Source organism: Paroedura picta, chromosome 4 (genome assembly GCF_049243985.1).
Source record: "Paroedura picta isolate Pp20150507F chromosome 4, Ppicta_v3.0, whole genome shotgun sequence".
Classification (NCBI taxonomy): Eukaryota; Metazoa; Chordata; class Lepidosauria; order Squamata; family Gekkonidae; genus Paroedura; species Paroedura picta.
Window position 1 is genome coordinate 143403829 of NC_135372.1, and position 25883 is coordinate 143429711.

Here is a 25883-nt window from a genome sequence, read left to right on the forward strand (position 1 = left end):
CGCTCTGCGGAAAGAGCTCCTGTAAAGTCTCAAAGCGGCTTACAATCGGCTTCCCTTCCCTCCCCACAAGAGGAATCCTGTAGGTGAGGTTGAGGGAGCTCTGAGAGAACTGGGGATGGCCCAAGGTCACCCAGCTGGCTGCATTTGGAGGAGGGGGAAATCAAACCCGGTTCACCAGATTAGAGGCTACTGCTCTTAACCACCACACCACGCTGGCTCTCAAATATGTCTTTTATTCATACCCTTATATTTTAGTCTGAACATCACAGTGCACCAACATGTGTATCTTCCTAATACTGAATCAGACCCTTGATCCATTGAGGTCAGTATTGTGAGCTCTGACTGGCACCCGCTCTCCAGTTTCAAAGACAGAGGTCGTTGTCATCACCCTCCTGCTAGTATTTGGATGGGAGACCCCCAAGGAACACTGAGGTCATGGCAGACCACTGGCTATACAACACACACATCATACAGTAAATAAAGATTAAATACTGCCTGATCCTGGAAATTGAACTCAGGACCTTCTGCATGCTGAGCAGAGACTCTACTAGTGAGCTGCCACATTGCTTCACCCCCGGGCTACAGTCCTGAAAAAGCATATTCACACATACACACACACCCCATATAAAATCTCTTCCTCCCTGTCTGACTAAGGGTGCTTGCACTCGAAAGCTCGCGCCTTGAATAAATCTTTGTTGGTCTTAAAGGTGCCACTGGGCTCTGATTGTATTGTGCTTCCTCCCTGTGTTTTCAGTCTTTTGCTATTTTATTTGTCATTTCCCCCATTCTGGGCTCGCACAAAAGGTGATTCTATGCAGCCTTTATTCCCTGAAGACAGCACACTAAATTACGATCTAGTAGTCCAGTGGAGTCAAAACAGAGGTCCCCCGGGAGTTTAATGTCTGGCTCTCCCAGCGATTTACTTCAATCCAGTTCTCAGCTGAGTAGGGACCCTGCCCAACCGCGACCAGAGCCTGAAATAGCCACGGGAACTCCGGGCACAGAATACACCCGGTGTGATGTTCCCGATGCACGGCTCAGAAGGTTTGTGAACATCGTTTCACCTCTGCTCCCCCTCCCCACCCTGACCGCACACAGGTCTGCACCCTGGGACACTTTCCAGGTCCCCCGATGGATCCGGCTGCCATAAAATAAATAAATAAATTTATGCCGGGAAGGGCACCACAGAAGTCCAGACAATCCTGGCAGAGCCCGGCTCAACAGGTCAGCAGCGGGTTTGGAGCCTGGCTTTGCCGTTGCTAGGAAATGGCCGGGCTGGCAGAGGCTCTGATGTTCTGTTGCCGGGATGCTGCCGCTGCTGGAGGGAGGAGGGGAGAGACGAGGCAAGAGATTGGCTCCCTGTTGCCGGGATACTCCTGTTGTCAGGAGAGAGGGAAGGTGTGGCCTGTTGCCAAGGTGCCTTGGTGAAGCCAAGGGCTTTGAAGGACCAGTCGATCATAGCAACAGGCGGAGAGATCCTGACCTTGCCCTAGCCTTCCCGGTTCCACAGGCATCTCATTGGCCTAGGCCGAGTCACCCGGGGGCGGTTGCCACGGGAGCCCACATGTAGCAACTAGGGTTGCCAGGCTCCAGGTCGTACCTGGAGGTCTCCCAGAATGACAACGGATCTCCAGATTGAAATGTGTTGCCATGTTCATCTGTCTGCAGCAGTCCAGAAAGAAAGAAAGAAAGAAAGAAAGAAAGAAAGAAAGAAAGAAAGAAAGAAAGAAAGAAAGAAAGAAAGAAAGAAAGAAAGAAAGATGGTTTTTCGTACCCCACTTTTCACTACCTGGAGTGTCAAAGAAGCTCGCAATCGCTTTCCCTTCCTCTCCCCCCAACCGACCCCCTGTGAGGGAGGGGAGGCTGAGAGAGCCTTCAGAGGACCGCTTGGCCACTACAGACGAGCCCAAGGCCCCCCAGCTGGCTGCCTGTGAAGGAGTGGAGAATCCAACCGGTTCTCCGGATTAGAGGCTGCCACCATTAACCACGACACCCCGCTGACTCCCGAAAGGGTGGGTTTGCTGGAGAGAACCACCGCTGTTTGTGCCCAGGTGAAACGGCCCATGCCTTGGCAGGCTGGCGTGAGGAAGAGGCGAGCCCCTGTTTGAGATACTGCCATGCCCTGCATGAAATCCAGCTCTCTCACATCAGTCGCCGAGAGCAAAGTTTTTATCGGTTGCCTCGTTTAGGAAATTCAGGTTCCATCCGTCTGTTAGGAACAATACTCAGAGTTGCATGCCTCCTTTTAAACGTTCAGAACAGATCCTGAGACCGTGGTTCTCAGCCTTCCTGATGCCGCGACCCTTTAATACAGTTCCTCATGTTGGGGTGTCCCCCAACCGTAAAACTATGCAAGGGTTCTTTCACAGAAAACTGACCAAATGCCTGCAGATCCATTGTTCATGACTATATAAATCAGTTTTTTCCCCTGGGGTTTCTCCATTCAGTTCTGCCTCTTGTCCCAAAATGCCGATCTCTCTTTTCTGCTGCTCCAGACAGACAAACGCTCAATCTCGATCTACCCTGCAAGGCTGTTGTGCGGATGGCACCCCCTGGCCGAGCTGCTTGCCCTGCCGTGGCCCCTGTGAATGGGTCATCTGACCCCCAGCTTGAGAGCCACTAAGGTATCCCTTCCTTGACCTGGATGGCTCTGGCTCAACCCATTCACAAGATCTTGGAAGCCAAGCAGGGTCGGCCCAGGTCATAACTTGGATGGGAAGCCATCCAGGAAGCCCAGGGTCATGATGCAGAGGCAGGCAAGGGACACCTGACAAGGCCTTGGTGGTCTGATTCCATGTCTGCGGAAGAGTGCTTGCACTCAAAAGCTCCCGCCTTGAATACATCTTTGTTGGTCTTAAAGGTGCTACTGGACAACTGGATTTTATTGATTCCGTGTCAGGCCCCTTCCTACGTCCCTTCGTCTGAAACGGCACAGAATTAGATTCTGCCGGAGTGAAAGCTGGGATCCAGGGTGTGCCTTGGCAACACACACTGGCAGAAGACAACATCTGGCACACAGAAGGATTTCCGTGGGGCACGCAGAGAGCCCTGGAGACACGGCAGGGGGCGCCCGAGCCAGGGGCCCTGTTTGCATTCAGTTGCTGAGGCCTCATCTCTCTAATGCAAACAGTTGGCTTAGGGACCGTCTCTTCTAGCGGAGGGTCGCCCTGGAGCGCACCCAAGCCTGCATTGCTTGCCAGGAAGGACAGCTGTAATCAGGTACAGAGACAAGAGACCACCTGCCTGCCCGTAATCCCCCAAGGGGCTTGACGGATGCTCGGAAGGGGATTGGGCTGGTCGAGCTGTGGGACGAGGTGGCCTCCCGGCTCTGCCCGGTGCATCTCGCCCAGTGGCTTGTCCCGGAGTCAAGAGGCTCGGATGCTGCCACCCTGTTGCCGCGGAGACAGCTTCCTCTTGGGAGGCGGATGATGTCACCGCGGAAACCATTTTCTAGGGGAAATCTGCAGATGGGGTTATCGGTTCGCTCCTGCCAGGGCTCGCTTGGCTCTCTTTCAGGGGCAAAACCGAGATCAATCCCACGAGACATGTGAAACATGAATAGCGTGTATTATTTGGCGGTCTTAATTGGATTTTTTAAAAAACTGAATCGTTGTGATGTTTTTTTTTTTAATGGTGGTTTGATTCACATTGTGAAGAGCCAGTTTGGTGTAGTGGTTAGGAGTGCGGACTTCTAATCTGGCATGCCGGGTTCGATTCCCCGCTCCCCCACATGCAGCCCGCTGGGTGACCTTGGGCTCGCCACGGCACTGATAAAACTGTTCTGACCGGGCAGTGATATCAGGGCTCTCTCAGCCTCACCCACCCCACAGGGTGTCTGTTGTGGGGAGAGGAATGGGAAGGCGACTGTAAGCCGCTTTGAGCCTCCTTCGGGTAGGGAAAAGCGGCATAGAAGAACCAACTCTTCTTCTTCTTCTTCTTCTTCTTCTTCTTCTTCTTCTTCTTCTTCTTCTTCTTCTTCTTCTTCTTCTTCTTGTTTGTAGGGTCTTTTCATAATTGCTTTCTTGACATCGTAAGGCTGCTTGAGTCCTGCGAGGGAGAAAGGCGGCTAGTAAATGTTTAAAATTAATTAATTTCATTAAACATGCTCTCACGTAGAGAGTGACTCTCAGACGGAGAGGGTTACCTGGTTCAGGGCATCATTTCTAAGGATATACTTTGTAGCGTGGATAACGATTGAGACACGAACTCTTCCGTGGTTAGAAAGGGACTTTAATTTATTCCACGGTGGGTTATTTCACGTCCCTACCCCCTCAGATCCTATCTGCTTGTGTGTTCTACATAGTGATGCTTTAAATTAGATCAATTCCTCACTACCTGGCAACGCTGCGGTATAGTTTAAAGATCTTTTTGACAGCTGTAAACTATAATGTGGGAAAAACATGGAGAGTGTGTCAAAAAAAGGGAGGGGGGAGAAAGGGAAGGAAACAGGGAGCTTTTCCACACATCTTAAAAAATAGTGTTACACGATAAAAATAATCGTGCCCCCGGCCATTCCTCACCTTCTGCCTGTCTCGCTTCCGTCTGCTGCCTTTTCGTCCTCCTTGTACTCTGCATGCTTGCTTGAAATGTCGGAAGAGAGCAACACGCATGGCTCTCTTCTGTTGTCAATCAAGCCAGGCAACCAATCCCCTTCCTCAACCTTTTAATTGGCCCGCAATGCCCACTAATTTTATAAAATTCAAACCTTCTTTGTTGAGCTGCAAGACCTATGCACCTAATCATAGGTGCGCAGTGCTTTTTGAATGCCATGCATTATGGACTCATGAGTCTTGATACTCTTTAAAAATTAATTTCGTTCCTCATTTGGGGGAGGGGGACTTTGGAGAGGCATGCTTTGTGTGACTACTTGGGGGGAATTTTATTTAGTTTTAATTTTATTTTTGCTTTGCCTGCACGCTTGTACACCTATTCCTTGCTCCAGGCAGTTTGCTTGAAAAAAATACTGGCCCTGGGAGGAGAGGGAGGTGGGGGCGAGGGCAGGACATTGGAGGCGGACATAGTGCTTCTTCGCCTTCATACAGTTCTTTAGCGTGTTGCCTGCTGGTTGCTCTCCTCTAGCTTTTTTTTTTTAGCTTGGGGAATCCACTTTATGTGATTCCCCAGCTAGCGCTTTAAAATGGAGAATGTTGCTAGCAGTTTGCTGCTTGGATGCTGGATGTTGGTGATGTCATGTGAAATGCCAAAAATGCAGCAGGTAAGCCTTTCACTGTATTTATGGCATGTAGAAAGGCCCAGGTTTTTTTTTTGGGGGGGTCCTTTTTCTCAACTGGCGGTCCTCACTGGTGGTCTTCAAGCAGTGGCTGGACAGATCCTTCTCCTGGATGCTGGAGGCTGATCCTGCACTGAGCAGGGGGTGGACTAGATGGCCTTCATGGCCCCTTCCCACTCTAGGATTCTGGGAGTCTAGTTCAGCAGTGGAAGGGGCTGCCTAAGGAGGTGGGGAGCTCCCCCTCACTGGCGGTCTTCAAGCAGCGGCTGGACAGATCCTTCTCCTGGATTCTGGAGGCTGATCCTGCACTGAGCAGGGGGTGGGACTAGATGGCCTGCATGGCCCCTTCCCACTCTAGGATTCTAGGAGTCTAGTTCAGCCGTGGAAGGGGCTGCCTAAGGAGGTGGGGAGCTCCCCCTCACTGGCCGTCTTCAAGCAGCGGCTGGACAGATCCTTCTCCTGGATGCCTGAGGCTGATCCTGCACTGAGCAGGGGGTGGGACTAGATGGCCTGCATGGCCCCTTCCCACTCTAGGATTCTAGGAGTCTAGTTCAGCCGTGGAAGGGGCTGCCTAAGGAGGTGGGGAGCTCCCCCTCACTGGCCGTCTTCAAGCAGCGGCTGGACAGATCCTTCTCCTGGATGCTTGAGGCTGATCCTGCACTGAGCAGGGGGTGGGACTAGATGGCCTGCATGGCCCCTTCCCACTCTAGGATTCTAGGAGTCTAGTTCAGCCGTGGAAGGGGCTTCCTCAGGAGGTGGGGAGCTCCCCCTCACTGGTTGTCTTCAAGCAGCGGCTGGACAGACCCTTCTCCTGGATGCTGGAGGCTGATCCTGCACTGAGCAGGGGGTTGGACTAGATGGCCTGCATGGCCCCTTCCCACTCTAGGATTCTAGGAGTCTAGTTCAGCAGTGGGATGGGCTGCCTAAGGAGGTGGGGAGCTCCCCCTCACTGGCCGTCTTCAAGCAGTGGCTGATCCTTCTCCTGGATGCTTGAGGCTGATCCTGCATTGAGCAGGGGTGGGACTAGATGGCCTGCATGGCCCCTTCCCACTCTAGGCTTCTAGGAGTCTAGTTCAGCAGAGGAATGCGCTGCCTCAGGAGGTGGGGAGCTCCCCCTCACTGGCCACCTTCAGGCAGCGGCTGGACAGATCCTTATCCTGGATGCTTAGGATTCTATGAACTTCCCATTTAAATTCATTTTACATTTAAACAAGGACTGGGGAGGGGACAAACATGGTACCAAGTATTTTTAGAAAGTGGTTGGATCCATGGGAGCTTTTCCCCAGTGGGACTTGATTGGACATTTGATTGGCTGTGTACATTTTTAAGAAGTGCAACATTTGTTCCTGCAGCACAAGGATCTTGACTGTGTGGTTGTGTGGATATTCAAGAAAACAATTTGAAATAATACAATTGTTTGAAAAGTCATCCTATGAAGCAGAACTTTTGTCTGAAATTTTGAAGGCTTACTAACAGCCATGCATGACCTTGTTTTGTGGCTGGCTCCGCCTTCAGCAGCAACCATTTGTGCTTGGCTCCGCCTACCCTGGCAGCCATTTTGTGGCTGCACCCACCACCCTTCATTAGAATTATAAAGGAGCCTGCTGACTAAAAACATTCAGAGACCCCCCGGTTAATGTGATGAAGCACAATTTGGGAGACCCAGTTCCAAATTCCCACACTGTATTATAGTTCACTGGATGATCTAGTTTCCAACGTGTTCAGCGAGATCTGAACATGTTGGGAAAGTGGGTAAATTAGGTGCAATTCAGTAAGGAGAAGTGCAGAGTTCTCCATCTGGGTCACAAAAATGTAAAGCATGCATGCAGGATGGGAGGTACTATTCTAGCTGGCAGCGTGTATGGATGAGATCTTGGGGTACTTGTAGACCTATAACCTAAATATGAGCTGACTGTGTGATGTGACAGTAAAGAAGGCAAATGCACTCTGGGGCTGTATCAAAAGAGGCGTCACATTAAAATCACAAAAATGTCATAGTCCCAGTGTATGGGCCAGACCCCACCTGGAGTCCTGTGTGAAGATCTGGAGGCCTCATTTAATAAAGGACGTGGACAAAACGGAGAAGGTGCAGAGGAGGGAGAGACAAGGATGATCCGGGGCCTGGGGACCAAGCTCTCTGAGGAAAGGCTGAGAGACTTGGGAATGTTGAAATCCAGCCTCCTTCTATTTTCCTGTGGTTCAAGGCTTGGTTTTGCCTTCATTTCTCCCCGCTTCAGATGAAGATCTTGACTTGGCACCACAAATCCAAAATGTTTAGGACAGGAAGTTGCCTGAAGAAGAATAGCTGGTTTCTTATGCCCCGCTTTTTACTGCTCTTCTCCTCCCCATAACAAGCACCCTGTGAGGCAGGTGGGGCTGAGAGAGCTCTGGGAGAACTGGGACATGCCCAAGGTCACCCAGCTGGCTGCATGTGGGGGAGGAGCAGGGAACCAAACCCAGTTCTCCAGATTAGAGGCTGCCACTCTTAACCATGAGACCACGCCGGCTCTGAGGAGGCCCCTCCATCAAGCTATCCCGGTCAACGTGGACAGTTCCATCACTCTGCTGACCACCAGGTGTCCCCACCACCTTGGGCCTGGGCAGTGTTGCTCTCCGCCTGAGGAAGCCACGGCTGGCGTGGGCGGGAAGGGTAAGGTGGCCAAAAGGGCAGCGGGGTGTGCAGGAAGAGGGGGGCTGGATGTGCTGGGCAGCACTCCTTCCTACTGAGGAAACAAAAGGTCATCTGATCAGGGGGAATGCACAGGCCAACCACCTTGACGGAGTGTCCAGCTTTGACCAGGCAGCTCTGGGGTCGAATTTCCCACAGACAGGATTTCTCAGCCGTAACTTGGTGCTCTCAGGATGCGCCAACTGGGGTCTGCTTTGACCGGTTCTCTGACAAAACAGCCTGTTATATGCCTGGGGGTCTTTGTATGAAAGACAGTTAAATGTCTTTCCCCCCCTCACTGCAAAATCGTTTTTCTTCTGGGTTGTGCCCTTCCATTTTGGTACCCTCCTCCCTTTTCGTCCTTGGTTGCCTTGTCACAAGCTATGCCAACTGACCAGCAGAAAAATAGGTTAGATGTGGCCAGCCAGTTCCTCTGGAGGGCCAAGAACAGGGCAGAGAGGCCGAGGCCTTCCTAAGAACATCAGGAGAGCCCTGCTGGGTCAGAACAATGAGGATCCATCCAGTCCAGCCTCTTGTCTCAAATGTGGCCAGCCAGTTCCTCTGGAGGGCCAAGAACAGGGCAGAGAGGTGAGGCCTTCCCCTGAGAAGACCCTCAGAAGAGCCCTGCTGGGTCAGGCCAGGGAGGGTCCCTCCAGTCCAGCCTCCCGTCTCACCCAGGGGCCAGCCAGTTCCTCTGCAGGGCCAACAACAGGGCAGAGAAGCTGAGACCTTCACAAGTGCCCAGTGGGATCAGACCAATCAAGGTCCATCCAGTCCAGCCTCCTGGCTCACACACTAGCCAGCCAGTTCCTCTGATGGGCCAAAAAGAACAGTACGTTTTCTCTACCTCAAGTTTTCTCTACCTCTACTGTTTGTCCCCGGCTTCCTCCCCCCACAATGGGCACCTTGTGAGGCTCCTGGGGCAGTGAACGTTCAGAGAGAATTGCACCTGGCCCAAGTTCACCCAGAAAGCTTCATGTGCAAGAGTGGGGAACCAAACCCAGTTCTGGCGCAACCCCTATACCACGCTGGCTCCCTCTACAACAGGGCATAGAGGCCGAGGCCTTTCCCTGGTGTTCCTCCTGGCTCTGGGATCCAGATATTGACTGCCTCCGAAGATGGAGGTTCCTCTCATTTACTGTGTCTAGTAGCCACTGAGCGACTTATCTTCCACAAATGTCTCCAGTCCCCTTTGAAAGCCATTCTCTCCTGTGGCCACCACTGCATCCTCGGACGGCAGATTCCACATTTTAATCCCTCTCTGAGTGAGCCTCTCAACTTTTTTACCCTTGAGAAACTCCTGAAACATCCTTCAAGAAACCCCCAATGTGATGCGATTGTGCAGAAAACGGTTGGGAAGCATAACTGTGCACACTAGGGTTGTGCGTTCTGGTGCGCTCCGGCCCCTTTGGCGGTCACTGTGGCCTGAAGTGGCAAGGAGCACGGAAGGGAGGGGCAGTGTGGTGGTGGAGCGCCTGCCAGCGTCTGTGTGCAGGCTCTGCACCTGCATGCGGGCGCCGGCTGGCACACCACTGGCCACTTTGGGCTTCAGTGATGGCCAAAGCGGCCGGAGTGCACAACCTTAGGATACCCACCTAAGGGTCCTCTCCTTCCCATCCCCTCCAGGCCCATCACTGGCCATTTTGGGATGGGGGGGGGAGGCAGATTGACCTGAACATATATGGTCATAAAGGTAAAGGTATCCCCTGTGCAAGCACCGAGTCATGTCTGACCCTTGGGGTACGCCCTCTAGCGTTTTCTTGGCAGACTCAATACGGGGTGGTTTGCCAGTGCCTTCCCCAGTCATTACCGTTTACCCCCCAGCAAGCTGGGTACTCATTTTACCGACCTCGGAAGGATGGAAGGCTGAGTCAACCTTGAGCCGGCTGCTGGGATTGAACTCCCAGCCTTATGGGCAAAGCTGTCAGACGGCTGCCTTACCACTCTGCACCACAAGAGGCTCATATATATGGTCATATGACCCGATAAATGTTTAACAGACTTAAAAAATACAATTAAAAATTAATTGACTCCCCACTCCATCAGGAAACCCTTCCAGGGCCCTCAGGGAACCCCAGGGTTTCATAAAACCCTGGTGGAGGAAGACAGCTCTGCTTTGAGGTTCAGCTTTCGTGCATGTTGCAGGAGGTGGGACTCAAATGGTGAGAGCCAGTTTGGTGCAGTGGTTAGGAGGGCGGACTTCTAATCTGGCATGCCGGGTTCGATTCCCCATTTCAGGGCTGAAAGACCTCTAACAGGAGTGCTGGGTGAGAACAGCACTATCAGGACTGTGGCATTGGGCCACTCCCAGTTCTCTTAGAGCTCTCTCCCTCTCAGTTTGGTGTAGCGGTTAGGAGTGTGGACTTCTAATATGGCATGCCGGGTTCGATTCTGCGCTCCCCCACATGCAGCCAGCTGGGTGACCTTGGGCTCACCACGGCACTGATAAAACTGTTCTGACCGGGCAGTGATATCAGCGCTCTCTCAGCCTCACCCACCCCACAGGGTGTCTGTTGTGGGGAGAGGAAAGGGAAGGCGAATGTCAGCCGCTTTGAGACTCCTTCAGGTAGAGAAAAGCGGCATATAAGAACCAACTCTTCTTCTTCAGTAATATTAGGGCTCTCTCAGCCTCACCCACCTCACAGGGTGTCTGTTGTGGGGAGAGGAATGGGACTGTAAGCTGCTTTGAGCCTCCTTCGGGTAGGGAAAAGCGGCATCTAAGAACCAACTCTTCTTCTTCTTCTTCAATGCCCTTCCTCCACCTTGTGCTTGGAAACAGGTGGAAAACGGGCACGGCCGTAGACGGAGAGAGAGAGAGACGGAGACGCAGGCAGGAGTTCCAGACCAAGAACACACTTTATTCCAAGGTTACAACCACCATTTCACCATTTCCCGCACGAGTCACAGAACCACACGGCAGGGTCCCGTGCCATTAATTCCCGTTTCCCCCCCTTCTACAAGCCTATTTCTTTCCAAGACCACAGTCAGCACTAACACGACATTTACCAAGAAGGAAACCCATTGGGGCAGGCGGAGGTCATCCGTCAGCCTTCGTTGCTGCTGAAGTCCTCGCCACCTGCAGAAAGAACTGTAAAGCGTTGGGAGAGGTTTCGGAGGGTCGGGGCGAGGGGGGGACCGTGCCCCCAGACCCCTGCTGGCCACAATCTGTGGAGTTTTGTACCTGAGAGAGCTTTTTATATATATTTTTTTTCTCATTCTATTTTAATTTATTATTATTCGACAAACCACACACCCACCCACGCGTACATACATGGAAGCGAACGGCAGGCAGCGAGGGGGCGGAGGGGAGGGGAGAGGGAGGGATTCACAGCAGAAAGTAACGGGGTCAGGGGAGGAAGAAAGCGCCAGACATAATGCACGAACATTTGCACACGTGTTTTCATGTGAACTGAGCACCGTTTTTTTTTTCTTGTTCCTTTTCTCCCTTCACGAACACAAGGCCCCCCCACCCCACCCCACCCCCCAAATATAAACTGCTCAGAGAGAAGTGAGGATGACAAGGAAGCATTTTGAATGTTTGTGCTTGAGAGTCAGAAGGAAGAGAGGCCAGGAGGCCCCCCCTGAAGAGGCAGCCCCCATCTCCGTGGTTCTGGTCAGACCGTGGCAGGTTTGAGCCTGCCCAGTTCTGGGTCCTGAGGAATTGCTTTTTTTTTTTTTTTAATTCTTTCTTTTTTTTTTGCCTGACAGTTTGTAGAATTTCGAATAGCACTTGAGGCCAGAGTGGTCCCCGTGGGTTTGGGGAAGGAGAGAGACAGAGAAAGACAGAGAGAGAGAGAGATGGCCCGTGAGGGCAAGGCGGAAACCTCCAGTCCCTGATCAGGACTGGAGCTAGAAACAGAATACTGGCATAGACTTCAGAAGAGCTGGCATTGTGGACAGTTTTGCTGTGCGTGGGTGAGCACCGGCTGCAACGGATCGGCCCCGCGCTCCTCCTCGAAGCTCCCGTGGCCCCTTTACCAAGGCGAGGGCTCCGTAGACTTGCGGTCACCCCCTTTGAGGGTTCTGTACGGAGCAAGCCCCCGGACGCCAACCTGGCATGTAGGGCTCAGCCCTGAGACGAAGGAATGCTAAAAGGCAAGGGTGCCTTAGGACATGTGCAGAGTGCCCGACCCCAGCCAGCCGCTACAATTCTGAGACTGGGGCGGGGCAGAGCTTCTGGGTACAATCATGAAACTTCCGAGTGGGCGGATTTATTGGAGGAGGCCCACCCTCTGGGAACAAAGAGGAGAAAGCCGTCTGGGCAGGGTTGGCAACCTCCAGGTGGGGCCTGGAGACCGCCAAGAATTACACGTTATCTCCAGGCTGCAGAGATCACTCCCTCCAGAGAAAATGGGTCCTTCGGAGGACGGACTCCATGACACGGCATCCTGCAGAGGTCCCAACCCAAACCCCACCCCCACCCTCCAATCTCCAGGACTCTAGCTATGGATGGACAGGATAAGGGGGCAGCCCCACCTCAGACAAGGCAGTAAGGAAAGGAGTCCATCTTGCCCAGTTGGAGGAGGTGGAATCAGGCAGAGGAGGCAAGACGGACGTGCTCCTCAGGGGTTCTGTGGATTTGGACTTCCAATGCCAGATTTTTCAGCTGGACGGCCTGAGTTGCAACCACCATTTTCACTGGGCTGCAAAAAAACTCAAAAGCAGAAGAGCTCAGCCAGGGGTCGGCAGGCAAACCCACCCACCTCATCCCCCTCTGGAACCCGCACCCCCCCCCCACGAACATAGCCAAACCTCCAGGAGAAATCGTCACAGGATGACAACTGACCCCCCCAGTGACTGTGATCAGCACTCCTGGGGGGACATGGCTGCTTTGGAGGATGGGTTCCACAGCATGACACCCAGTTGAGGCCCCTCCCTTTGTAATCTCCCCTCCCCCAAAATCTCCAGGAGCTCCCCCACCCACTTCTGCAGCAGAGAAACAAAGGAAACCCCATCTCTTGCATGGGAATGCTGCACCCCAGCTAATTTTGCTGCCAAAGGGCAGTGTGGAAAGGGATAGCGACACCCACCCAATCACCTTTGAGCCTCTCTTGAGCTACGCTGGGGAAGGTCTTACTGTGCCTAAAGGGAAGCAACAGGGGGGGGGGGAGGCGGTGCATGTGGGCCCATACACCCCGCTCCAGGGGAGATGCTCTCAGGGCTCCAGTCAAAACCACCCCTCTGTTTCTTTTGGCCAAGCTGTGAACAGACTCATTCTCAGTGCAGTGGGCCGACGTGAGCAGAGGCAGCTGTGCCTCTCCTTCTCCTCCTTCTCCAGGCCCCCTCCGCCCAGTTCTGCACCTGGGAACCTGCCGGCTAAGCATTCGGATGCTGTTCCATTCCCATTGGTTGGAACCTTTTGGCCAGAGGGAGCATGCTTCTCCTAAGAGGTGATTAAACAGCGGCAGAGCCTCTGCTTGGCATGCAGGAGGTCCCCGGTTCAATCCCCGGCACCTCCATTCAAAAGAACTGGCAGGAGGGGATGAGAAAGACCTTTCTCTGCCTGAGTTTCTGGAAGGCAGCTGCCAGTCTGAGTAAACAATACTCTCATCGATGGACCAAAGGCCTGATGCAGTAGAAGGCAGCTTCACGTGCTCATACATCCCAGGTTCAATCCCCGACATCTCCAGTTCAACGGACCAGGCAGCAGGTGATCAGAAAGACCTCTGCTGGGGACCTTGGGGAGCAGCTGCCAGCCTGAGCAGACAATACAGACCGGGATGGACCAAGGGTATAAGTCAGTAGAAGGCAGCTTCATGTATTGGGGAGGGGCTGTGGCTCAATGGAAGACTGCCCGCTTGGCATGCAGAAGGTCCCAGGTTCAATCCCTGGCATTGCCAGTTCTAAGAACCAGGTTGGAAGGGGTTGTCTAAGGCCTCTGCTTTGAGATCCTGGAGAGCTGCTGCCCGCCTGAGTAGGCGATACTGACCTTGATGGACCAAGGGTCAGATTCAGTAGAAGGCAGCTCCACAGGTACCTGCACTAAGGTGCATTGTCTCGCTAAGTAACTAACAGGCTGCATTTCCTACTCATGCAGGAAGCTCTGCTTCCAAAGAAAAGCAGGCTGTTGGGCCGGTCGTTGTGAATCTCCTGCATAGTGCAGGGGGTTGGACTAGATGACCCTGGAGGCCCCTTCCCGCTCTGTGATCCTAAACCACCGGATTTCGACTGGCATCCTCAGCTGCCAGCAATTAACATCCCAGGCAATATAGCGGCCCGAGGGAGCCTAGAGATTTGGAAACACAGAAGGGTTGCTAAGTTTAGCAAATATAATTAGCCAATCAGTGGGGCTAAAATAAACGCAGAATGGAGACTCCTTCAGGGAAGCCCAGGGTCAGCTGTTTGGAGGGAGGGGAGCGGCAGGAGGGACACAAACAGGCCGAGGCCAGCTATGGGCAGATGTGCCAAGGCTGAAATTTTGGAGCATTTCCATTTCAGCACTAGAGCTTTGCGTGGAAAGCAGGCAGGGGCTCAACCGGCAGCCGGATTCTGCATCTCTGAGCAACTGGGTTACTAAAGTCCTCCTGGGCCGCCTTGCTGCATTCCGCTCAATCAGAGTCTAGCTAAGCTGTGCATGATATTGCCTTGCTAAAATACTGGCCGGAGCGCACAGCACTGCAGGGTCTGGGCAACGGCCCCACATGGGATGCCTGCAATCCCCTGCGCATGGAATCTATGTGCTGGGGGGGGGGGGGGCGGGGAGGAAGACAGGTCCCAAACAGTTCCGAAGGGATTCTCTGATGAGCAATGAGAAGTTTTCAATGCTCTCGATCTCCCCCCCTTTCTCTCCCCTCCCCAGCAGAGAATGTAAAGCTGTTAATTCTAAGGGGGGAAACTTTTTAAAAAGAGAGGCAAACCCCTCCCCCCCGACCTGAATATACCAAATGCCCAGATACCTGGCCATCTGATCTAGCATACTTCAATAGGGTTGCCATCTCCAGGTCGAGAAACGCCTGGAGACTTAGGGGTGGGCTTGGGGAGGGGAAAGGTCCTGAGTCGGCTTTAACGCCATAGAGTCCACCCTCCAAAGTGGCCGAATTCTCCAGGGGACTCTCAGAGCTCACCTGGAGGCTGGCAACCCTATTCTGGAGTTTTAAAGAAAAATATTGCTAAGTTTGGTATTGATTGTCAAAAAAAGGATGCCTTTCCACTTGTGAATTCAGTTTCGGGGGGGGGGGGGGGAGGCGGGGGAAGAGAAATTCCTCTCTTCCACCCCGGGCAGAGGTGACTTAAAAATGCCCTGGTGTGGATACCGTGCAGGAAATTCCAGAGAAAGGAACACAGGTCCCATAGAGGAAGTAGGGAAGGATTTCACTTGGGGCCAGAAAACCTTCTCTTGCCCAAAGCAGGTCACTTTGAGTGGCAGCCCTTTGCACCAATCCATGCCAAGTCATGCTGCTCAAGCAGGCCTGCCACTCTCCAGGTAGACTCTTAGCCCCGCCTCTGCAAGCAGCTGATTGGAGGAGTCGATGCACCCTGCCCCATCTCCTCCGGCCCACCTGTCTGGCAGCCATTTTGCCCCCCCCCCCCCCCCCCCGAGGCTTCGAGCCCTTTCTCCCCACTTTGCAATGCAAACGCAAGCCTTCCGTGGGGAAGAATACACCATGGGGATGAGACGGGGGGCTTCTGCCTCCCCCTCACCAAAAAAGACCGGCAGGGATAGCTCAACAGAGGCTCAAAGGCAGGGAAATGCCTCCTGTGGACAAATCAAGTCAAATCCCAGTTTTATTGTCGTAGCTTTCTTTGAATCCTGAGAATTGTCGCTCGGGAACGAGAAGGCTGGGAAAGAATCTCCAAGAGTAGAACTACAGAGCAAGGGGAGGGGGAGAAGAATTTCTCTTTAGCCCCCTCCCCCTCCTCATAATTTGGGAAAGGTGAAGCGGATGGCAGTGTTCCAAAATGAAAGTCTTTTTGTTCGTGCTAAGTTGACAGCCTCCCTAGGCTCCCCATCTTTAGCCCTCGTGGCTTCAGGGCATGGAATCTGAGGAGATGTCATTCTGCAAAGGGCCCAAGCTGGTCCAGCAAGAAATTCCTTGCAGCCTCGCAGTACTACAATTCCCAGGGTTCCCGGCAGAGGGGTGAATTCTGGGAGAGCCATCGTGTTAGTCGGGGGGGGGGGCAGCCAAATCAATCAGGAGTCCTGTGGTGCCTTAGGGCCTGATGCCTGCAGCCCATTCCATTAGTCAGGGCTGACTTAGTGTGACCCATGATGGATACATCCACGAACCATCCAGAGCAGGGGTAGTCAACCTGTGGTCCTCCAGATGTCCATGGACTACAATTCCCATGAGCCCCTGCCAGCGAACGCTGGCAGGGGCTCATGGGAATTGTAGTCCATGGACATCTGGAGGACCACAGGTTGACTACCACTGATCCAGAGGGCCTGATGACATGAAGGAAGGGCTCGTGGCAGGCTGCCTTCTGTCCATGCGTCCAGGGCTGCTGCTGCTGCTATAAGACTTGAGCAAAGCTGGGGGTGACTGGATGTTCTGGAGGTCAGAGGGTCATCATGACCTGGAAGGCGCAGGCTAGCCTGACCTCATCGGAGCCTGGAAGCTAAGCAGGGTCAGCCCTGGTTAGTGCTGGGATGGGAGACCACCCAGGGAGTCCAGGGTCGCTGTGCAGAGGCAAGCCCTGGAGAGCCACCTCTGTCTATCGGCCCTGACCTGGAGGGTGTCGGCTAGCCTGATCTCATGAGGTCTTGGAAGCTAAGCAGGGTTGGTCCTGGTTGGTGCATAGATGGGATAACACCAAGGCAGTATAGGGTTGCTATGCAGAGGCAGGCAAAGGAGAGCCACCTCTGTTAATCAGCCCTGACCTGGATGGCCCAGGCTAGACCGATCTCAGCAGAGCTCAGAAGATAAGCAAGGTCAGCCCTGGTTGGCACTTGGGTGGGAGACCACCAAGGGAGACCAGGGTTGCTACGCAGAGGCAGGCAAAAGGAGAACCACCTCTGTTCATCCATCTTGCCCTGGATGGTCTAGGCTAGCCTGACCTCATCGGAGCCTGGAAGCTAAGCAGGGTCAGCCCTGGCAAGCACTTGGAGGGCAGTCCAGGGCTGCTGAATGTCTCTTGCTTTGAACACATATCTTACATTACATTTGCTTGCTGCCCAGAAAGAGAGCAGCGAATAAATGCAACTCGGGACCCAAATGCAACTCTAAATAAATACATCCGAACCTTACAAGGTCGCAGTAAGTCAGAAGCAGCCCCGCGCACAGGCATACCTTGCCACTGGACTCCTGATTTATTTTGCGGGGAGGAAGCAGGGAGAAAAACGAGCCAGGTTCGCTGCTAGGAACGAACCCGGCTCCTGAGCCCAACCCCTCCTGGAAGGTCTGTGGAAACCGTGGCCAGTCCAGTCCTTGGCTGTCAAATACCATCTCAGGCCCTCCTAAGCCGGGCGAGGGAGGCTGGATTGGGGGCGAGGGCTCCCCACCCTGCCCGGCCTCCCCCCTGCTGCCCCCGCTAGCAGCCAGGGCGTCGATGATCCCTGGACTCTGCAGCCCGTGCCCGCCAGAGCGACAGTCCTGCAGAACTGCGCCGCTGCTGCCCACGCACAAAGCCGACTCCCGTCCTTCCCTTTCGGCACCGGCACCGCAAGCTTCAGAAGCTGCATGCCCCAGCACCCATGCACAAGGCTCCATGCACGAGACGGAGATGGGAAGGGACCAGTGGCTGCCTGGCAGGGGACTCCAGAGCCGACCGATGGCGCCCGTCCTGCTAGAGAGCTTGGCAGAGTCCCTTGCCTTTGGTGGAGCCGCTCTGGCAGGGAGCCACCGCAAAGCGCCTCTGGCAGGAAACCGGGCAGCGAGCTTCGACCTTCAAGAAAAGGCACAGCCCTCCGAAAGGACCGGGAAGACCCTGAGATTGTTTCCCAGGCGGGCCTCAAAGGCTTGTGTCCCCGCCCCGGAGATGCCAAGAGAAGCCCCCTCTCAACGTCTGCCAAGCCTATCCCCAGCCACTGGCTACCAGGAGGAGGATGCCCAGTGCCCAGAGAAGCTGGAACGTGGCAGCACAGGGGGCGGCAGCAACCCTGCCGACGGTTTTGCAATCGCCCCCTTGCCAAGTGGCATGCAAGAGGGAGGGACCGAAAGGTTCTCCGTGCTGTCCGTGGCACACCTCCGGGGAAGGGGGGAAGAGGACCCATTTTTGGGGAGGGGGCAAAGCTCCTAGACGTGCGGGGAGCTGCGCCTCTCTTGGATCCACGTGCCTACCACGTGGGCGCATCCTCTCTTTTCCCCCCCAAAGCGAATTCATCCCTCCCCGGTTCGGGAATGCGTTTTCGTGCGTTCGCGAGACGAAAATCGTGTTCGGCGAGGATTCAAGAAGCCCAACCTGAACCGGACGCCGGGAGTCGGCGATCAGCTCCGGGGACCTTTGCATCGACCAGCCTGACGAGAGAGAGAGAGAGATCCGACCGGAATCTTTTTGCTTTGGAAAACCCGGGAGCCATTTCAAATGGAGCAGAAGGGAGGGGGGGAGTCCGCGGCAAACATCGAAATGGCAGCAAGCCCACCCGGGCTGAAAGAAGCCAGAGAAGCAGAGGCAAACGCTCACGGGGGGTCTTCCCCAAACCGGAAGGTGTGAAGCCCAGGACCAAATGGAGGGAAGGCGGGGAGGAGAGGAGAGGAGAGGGACGAGATGGGATGGGAGCCGAGATGGAGGGGGAGCATCTCGGCCACGGATGGCGGCAGAGCTGAGGAGCAGCTGCTGCAGGCTGGAGGGAGGCTGGGGAAGCGCCGGGAGGGGAGTTCTTCAGGAGGAGGGGGGAAAAAAAACCTGATTAGACAGTCAAATTTCATGGGTAAATAAACCTTGCGACAAGCCAAGCCGGGAGCTCGCGGGGGCGAGAGGAGACAAGGAGCCCAGCCCCACCACCCTGCGCCGAGCCAGCAGATGCTAGCCAAGAGGGTGTGTGCCGGCTGGGGGATGGGCTGATGGGGAGCCTGCCTTTCAAGGCAGACGAGGGAAGAGAAATGGAGATACCTGATTGCTGCATGTAAACAGCTGGGTTTCTGTTCCTTTTTTTTTTTTTTTTTGTCTCCTTTTTCGTTTCTTTTCTTTTTTTTTTGCTAACAACCTGATTGCGGAGAAGCGAGCGAGAGTTACCTGGCGGGGGTCTCAGTACGTAAAGACCAGGTCCGAGATGCTGGACATTATCCAGTCCCCCGCGATCATCTCAGTCACCTCCGGGGTGCAATAATCCGGGAACTCAAAGTGAGAGGCCGCTCCCAAGGGGAAGAGGTCAAGGTCTTTGTCGAAGGCGGACCAGTCCGGGGTCCCGCAGGGCGTGTTCGGCTGGGCTCGGCCGGGCAGGAAATCCATGGGCTCCTCTTCCAGCTCTTCGTCCGAAGAGGCGAAGGAGGAAGGAGGGGACCTGGTCGACGACGCTGGGGAAGGAATCTCAGAGGACCTCGCCTGATCCGAGAACGGCTTGGCCAAGGCAGAAGCTTCGGGGTCCTTCGCCTCGCCGGAGACGGCCCCCCACCCTCCTTTCTCGCCGGTTGCCGGGAGCACGTGCCAATACTCCTTGCTGGGGGTCTTCGGACTGTCGTCAAAGGAGGTCTCCAAGAGGCGCGCTTCGAGGGGGTCGTCGTCCATCTCCGGCCCCACCGGGTCCTCCCCGCCATCGGGGTCTTGCTTAGCCGGTTGCCTCCTGCTGGGGGGGACGCGGCCGAGGACAGACGGCTTGATCTTCACGGGGACTCTCGGGCGGGACTTTGGGTTGCCCATCTTGCCTTTCTTCCGGGGACGGTACTTGTAGTCGGGGTAGTCGGCCATGTGCTTCAGGCGCAGCCGCTCCGCCTCCTTGACAAAGGGGATCTTTTCGGAGTCCTGTAAAAGCTGCCAGCGCCGGCCCAGGCGCTTGGAGATCTCGGCGTTGTGCATGTCCGGCCACTGGTCCATGATTTTCCGCCTCTCGTTCTGGGACCACACCATGAAGGCGTTCATGGGACGCTTGATGTGCCCGCTAGGGGTCTTGCACCAGCCCGGCTCGCCTTTGGCATCCTTCAGGAGCAAGGTGTCTTTCGGACACACCTCCCTCTTGGCTTCCGCCCCCCGGTTCCTCACGTTCCTCTGCTGGACCATGTTCCCCCCCCCGCTGCCGCTTCCGACACCGCTCCTCAAGGACCGTTCCAGATGCACAGCAGCCCGAGCCGGGGTTATTTTCTCATCGTCTGGCGGAGGACGGATCTGCCGCTCGTCCGTCCGGTAGGTGGGCGAGCCCCTCTGGCTGCCGGCGAGAGCTTTCCCCGCGTCCACGCCCCCCTTTTAACTCCGTCTCGGAAGCAGCTGCCTGGCAAATTGACAAGAGCGATTGTGGCACCTTCGCTGTGTCTCTCGGAGGAGACTCCAGACGGGCAGCTGGAGGGATGGAAGCGGGAGGGGGAGGTCTGCAGAAGGAGAGAGAGAGAGAGGGTCTTTGGCAAAGCGACCCCGGAGGCAGGAGGAGTGGGGGTGGGTGTCAGCTCCAGGCAAAGGACCCCTCTGGGCGCTGCATCGCCCAGGGGCGACGGAGTCGTCACGCCTTCTTTTCGTTGCCTGCCGCCGCCGCCTCCCCCGCCAGGTCCCGGAGGGAGGGAAAGGCCTCCGAACGAATGAATGGAAGGGTCAGAAGGAAGCCGCCCGTGCCCCTCGGGTGCCCTCCACGCCTCTTCGCCGCTCGCTTCGCTAGCACAGCCTGCTCACGCCCACCCCTCTCGGCTAGCTCCTCTTTGCTGCCTTCTCTTATAGCCCATCCTCGCTGACAGCCCCCTCCTCCTCCTCCTCCTCCCCCTCCCCCTCCCAGACGCACTCCGCCCCTCCCCTCCCGTACAGTCTAGGGCCTGCATGCATTGCTGCTCAGAGTAAACACCAAGGTGTACATTCTGTCAATGGAAGGCCCCGCCCACCGGGGGGAACGTCATTGGTTGCGGGGCAGGAACAGAGTATTTGCATCCCCCAATAGGAGGAACGGGTCTTGGAGAGAATGTCAAAAACTTTCCCCTGCTTTCCGGCCCCCCTGACTTTCCCTGCGTGCTGCTACCTGAAACGGGAACCGCCCCCCCCCTTCCCCCAGCCCAGACTGACCAGCCTGCAGGGATTAAGCACGGATTGGCTGCAGCTTCTCCTGGGGCAGGGGTCCCGCCAAGTTCACCAGCAGTGCTGTTTCTGGGGGAAGGAGACCAGCGGAGCAGGGAGGGAGAGCCCAGCCAGTGGCGGTCCTGGAAGACTCTTTTCCCGTTCCTGGACCGAGGGGGGGGGGAGGAGGGAGAACCTTTCAGGCATCCCTGCAGAAAAAGAAAATATTTTACATTCCTGGCTGCCAGAGGCCCAGAGGGCCAGCCAACTTCAGCTTCCCCCTGCATGGCAGAACGGACCACAGCAACCCACAAGCGAGAATTCTCGCACCGGCGTGGTGTATAATTCCTACCTGCGGGGCTGCGATGGGGGTGTGGCTGCAGAGGCCAAGTTGAGAAACTGGCTGAGCTTTCCCCAGACCTCTGGTATAAAGGAGTCAGAACATGGGCCGGGGTTCGGTAGCTTGTCCGGGCTTTTAAATGGAAGCCATTGTACCTTGAATAGGGTTATCATTTATTTCTTTATGCCTGTCTTTTCCCTCAAGGAACTCATGGTGCTCTCCTCTCACAACCACCCTGTGAGGTAGGCTAGGCTGAGAGCCTGTGACTGGCCCAAGGTCATTCAGCTGGCTTCCATGGCAGAGTGGGGACTGGAACTTGGGTCTCCCAGATCCTGGTCTGACTCTTTAAGTCCGGTTTTCTCAACCAGGGTTCCTTCACAGCCCTGGATGTGTTTCCTGGAGCGGTCGGAGTTAATTGATTTTTTAATATGTTTTTAAAATGGTTAAACATTTATTGAACAATATGACCATATATGGTCATGTCGACCTGCACTCCCTCCCCAAATAGCCTGGAGGGAGCTGGAAGGGGAGGGGCCCTGGGTGGGCGTGTCCACAGCACTGCTTCCTAACCCTATTCTGTAAAATCGCACCATGTCTGGGGTTTCTTGCAGCCTGAAGAATGTTTCAGGGGTTTCTCAATGGGAAAGGGTGCTTTAAGTATTCATAAGGGGTAATTAAACTGCGGCCCTCCAGATGTCCATGGACTACAATTCCCATGAGCCCCTGCCAGCGAATGCTGGCAGGGGCTCATGGGAATTGTAGTCCATGTACATCTGGAGGGCTGCAGTTTGACTACCCCTGGTCTATTGAGACCATGGACTTGTTCCTCTGAGATTCCAGCTTTCAATGTTTTTCTTTTAAAGTAAAGCTGTAGTCATTTTGTGTAGGGAGATACCTTCACAACCGGGCTGGAGACTTGGAATAACAAAAAAAATAACCCCTTAAGACAGTAGAAAACAGCAAGAGACCAGCAGCCCCTTACAGACTAGCAACATTTGGGGCAGGGCAGGAGCTTTCGGGAGTCCCCGCTCACTTCTTAGAGGAAAGGTCAGGATCGTTGGCCGTGTTAGTCTGTCTGTAGCAGGAGAAAAGACCCAGAGTCCAGGAGCACCTGAAAGACTGACGACATTTGCGCCAGGGGAATCACTTTTGCGAGTCACAGTTCTGAAGAAATGAGCCGTGACTCCCGAAAGCTCTCCCCCTGACACGAATGTTGTTAGTCTTCAAGGTGCTCCCGGACTCTGGCTCTTTTCCGCTGCCATGGTCAGACTAACACGGCCCCCCATCCTGATCTACCTCTAAGACAGGTGAGACGATTATCCCTACATTGCATGCAGAAGAAGAGTTGGGTTTTATACTCCACTTTTCACTGCTCAAAGGGAGTCTCAAGGTGGCTGACATTCGCCTTCCCTTTCCTCTCCCCACAACAGACACCCTGTGAGGGAGGAGAGGCTGAGAGAGCGCTGAGATTACTGAAGAAGAAGAAGTTAGTTCTTAGATGCCGCTTTTCTCTACCTGGAGGCTCAAAGCGGCTTACAGTCGCCTTCCCTTTCCTCTCCCCACAACAGACACCCTGTGAGGGAGGTGAGGCTGAGAGAGCCCTGAGATTACTGAGGAAGAAGAAGAGTTGGTTCTTATATGCCGCTTTTCTCTACCCGAAGGAGTCTCAAAGCGGCTTCCAATCGCCTTCCCTTTCCTCTCCCCACAACAGACACCCTGGGAGGTGGGTGAGGCTCAGAGAACCCTGAGATTACTGAAGAAGAAGAAGAGTTGGTTCTTATATGCCGTTTTCCCTACCCGAAGGAGTCTCAAAGCAGTTTACAGTCTCTTTCCCTTTCCTCTCCCCACAACAGACATCCTGTGAGGGAGGTGAGGCTGAGAGAGCCCTGACAGCTCTATGAAAACAGCTCTAACAGAACTGTGACAAGCTCAGTGTCACCCAGCTGGCCGCATGTGTGGGAGCGGGGAATCCAACCCAGCTCTTAACCACAGCACCAGCTTTGACTCTCCACACCTCATACCTGCAAAACCTCATTGGTCCCTACGGCTGAATCTAGCTGTTCAATCCCTCTCCTCTTGGTCTCCTTTTCCTGCTGCCTTCCGATTTTCCTAGCACGACAGCCTTTCACAGTGAGTTTTGTCTCCTCGGGATAGCATTTGGGAAGCCAGCTGCACATCTGATGGAAAAAGGGGAGAGTGGAAATGTGGTAGATTCAGATCCACCCCTCGGCCACCACGTTCCACCTGCGCAGAAGCCAGAAATGGGAGCACCCACATCGGGACTCAGTGCAGGAATCTGGTGTATCGGTGGGGAGACCCGGATCGGGTGGGAAAAGGCACTCCCCCCCCCATACACATGGTAGCATCAAGTGGCTTGCAATTCAAAAGGTTTGCTGTTTGTCAAAGGATCTCCGAAGCCGTTTACAACAGAGTGAGGAACCCAAGAACAATCAGAGCAGATGCTATCAGCCACTGTTAGCCATGAGAGTGAAAGAAAGCCCCCATGTTCAGAGGCAGTATACCTTTGAATACTAGTCAATGGGGGGCAGCCAGAGGAAGGGACTGTTGGCCTTCATTTCTTACCTCTCGGCAGCGTCTGGTTGTCCAAAGTCAGAATCAGGAGAGCAGATCAGCTGGTCCTTCAATTTAATCCAGAAGGGCTTCGAGGGGCACAGTGTTGGACTAGGATCCTGGGAGACCTGGGTTCAAATCTTCCGCGGAAGCTCAGCGGGTGACCTTGGGCCCATCCCAAAGCTCTGCCCGGACCACTTTACAGCATAGTCCTTGGGAGAGAACAAAGGACAGACGGATGTCTTAAGCACTTTGAAGACCAACTGGGGAGAAAAGGACGAGATAAATCAATCAGTGCATCCCTTTTTGTCTGCTGCTGCCAAGGATTTGGGCGCCAAAGTTTAAGAAGAGCACCTTAAATGTGGCCCAGAAACTAATGGGTCACTAGCAGGATTCCTGCCGCACGCTCCGTGCACACCGGCCCGTAACAGAAGTCAAACTGCAGAACATTCGGACAGCCTTCAAGGGCATCTCTGCAAATAGGGCGTTACGGTAGCCCAGCTGGGACTTTACCAGAGCGTGCAACCCAGCGGCAAAAGCTGATTCCCTATCGCAGTCAAAACATTCATTGAGAGAGACGGTCTCAGCCTCGGCCTGACCTACCTCACAGGGTTGTTGTGATGATCAAATAGAACACAGGCTGCTGGGAGTGACATGGAGAAAAGCGTGTTAAACCAAAGGGGAACTCGGGATGTTTTTCCTTGCCTTCTACTGCATCAGATCCCTGGTCTATCTAGCTCAGTCGGCAGTGGGTTTCCAGGTTCTCAACCAGACCTGGGTAGCCCAGGCAAGCCGGATCCGGAGAGACCCCAGAAGCTAAGCAGGCAACCTCCAAGAACACCAGGGTTGTGATTAGGGTTGTGCGCTCCAGCAGCTGAAGCGCACAACCCTAGTTGTGATGGGGAGGCAGTCCATGGCAAACCCCCTCCCAACATCTCTTGCATGGCTGCCGGACAAGTTTAGGCCTTCCTGGCAATATTACAATTACGCCACACGATAACTAAAATATAAAATACATAATCAATCAATCCATCCAGGTTCTCAGGTAAGGGAAAGGGTCTTTCTACGCACAGTTCCTACTGGAGATGCCACGGGCTAAATGTGGGACTTCAGTGACACACGGCAGGAGTTTTTCTGCTGAGACTGTGTTTTGAGTGGCCACACCGGGGTCCCCAATTTGATGCCCAAGGGCACCGCGGCGCCGGTTGTATCTTTTCTAGTGGGTGTCCGAGAGCTTTTAGAAAGCAGGCAGGGCCAGGCGGGGCTCCCACTCAGCAGGGCTTTGGGCTGGTTGTGCAGATTAAAAGCACCTTGTTCTGGAGGCAGCAGCAACAGCAGGGAGAGTCATGCTCTCTCTCTTGTGCCTCTTCCCCATTAAAAAAAAAAATACTTCTCCCGCTCCCCACACTTGGGCTTCCGCTGTGTGTGTCCGTGGCCCCACCTCCCACAGCGTTCATTTTGTAGTTGGCGCCGCCTCCTGCGGCAGCCATTTTGTGATTGCGACCCCTCCCCCCCGTGTCAGAATCCCAAAGGGGTCCAAAGGAATGGGGACTCCTGGGCTACGTGCGGCAGACCTGCCCCGCACCCTTGTTAAAAGCAAAGCATGGGAGCCATAGGCCTTTTGCCACATGTTGGCCAAACCGAGGGTTGCGATCCGAGGAGCAGGTGCAGCCAAGACTCCGGGTTCTTCCTCACCCTCAAAGCAGCATTTTCGGCAAGTTCCCTTTGTCAGAGAGGAGGGAACTGTGAATCTCGGAAGTGTGCACCTCAAAAATCTTGTTGGTCTTTCTTTCTTTCTTTCTTTCTTTCTTTCTTTCTTCCTTCCTTCCTTCCTTCCTTCCTTCCTTCCTTCCTTCCTTCCTTCCTTCCTTCCTTCCCTCTTTCTTCCTTCCTTCCTTCCTTCCTTCCCTGCCTCTTTCTTTCTTTCTTTCTTTCTTTCTTTCTTTCTTTCTTTCTTTCTTTCTTCCTTTCTTCCTTTCTTCCTTCCTTCCTTCCTTCCTTCCTTCCAT

The 25883-nt window shown here is 54.4% G+C and overlaps 3 protein-coding genes across 10 annotated transcripts in view; 1 reads left to right on the top strand and 2 right to left on the bottom strand.

The window, feature by feature from the left end:
• Nucleotides 1-25883, bottom strand: part of NRSN2 (neurensin 2) — a 40659-nt gene that overhangs the window by 11497 nt on the left and 3279 nt on the right. Inside the window, exons 2-3 of the mRNA XM_077336036.1 lie at nt 23887-24086; nt 23325-23480 (exon numbers count right to left, since the gene is read on the bottom strand). The gene's annotated coding sequence lies outside the window, so the exon portion shown is untranslated. The remainder of the gene's footprint in view (nt 1-23324; nt 23481-23886; nt 24087-25883) is intronic.
• The window catches only part of LOC143836574 (purine nucleoside phosphorylase-like), a 48719-nt gene continuing 39520 nt past the window's right edge, over nt 16685-25883 (top strand). For all 8 annotated transcript variants that reach the window (XM_077336019.1, XM_077336022.1, XM_077336023.1 and 5 more), the window contains exon 1: nt 16685-18482. In XM_077336019.1, coding sequence (XP_077192134.1) covers nt 17516-18482 — 967 coding nt within the window. In that variant the 5' untranslated portion in view covers nt 16685-17515. The remainder of the gene's footprint in view (nt 18483-25883) is intronic.
• SOX12 (SRY-box transcription factor 12) lies at nt 18475-20579 on the bottom strand. The gene has a single exon (XM_077336034.1). It carries the CDS (start codon nt 19989-19991, stop codon nt 19023-19025), a length of 969 nt encoding a protein of 322 aa, XP_077192149.1. The 5' UTR covers nt 19992-20579; the 3' UTR covers nt 18475-19022.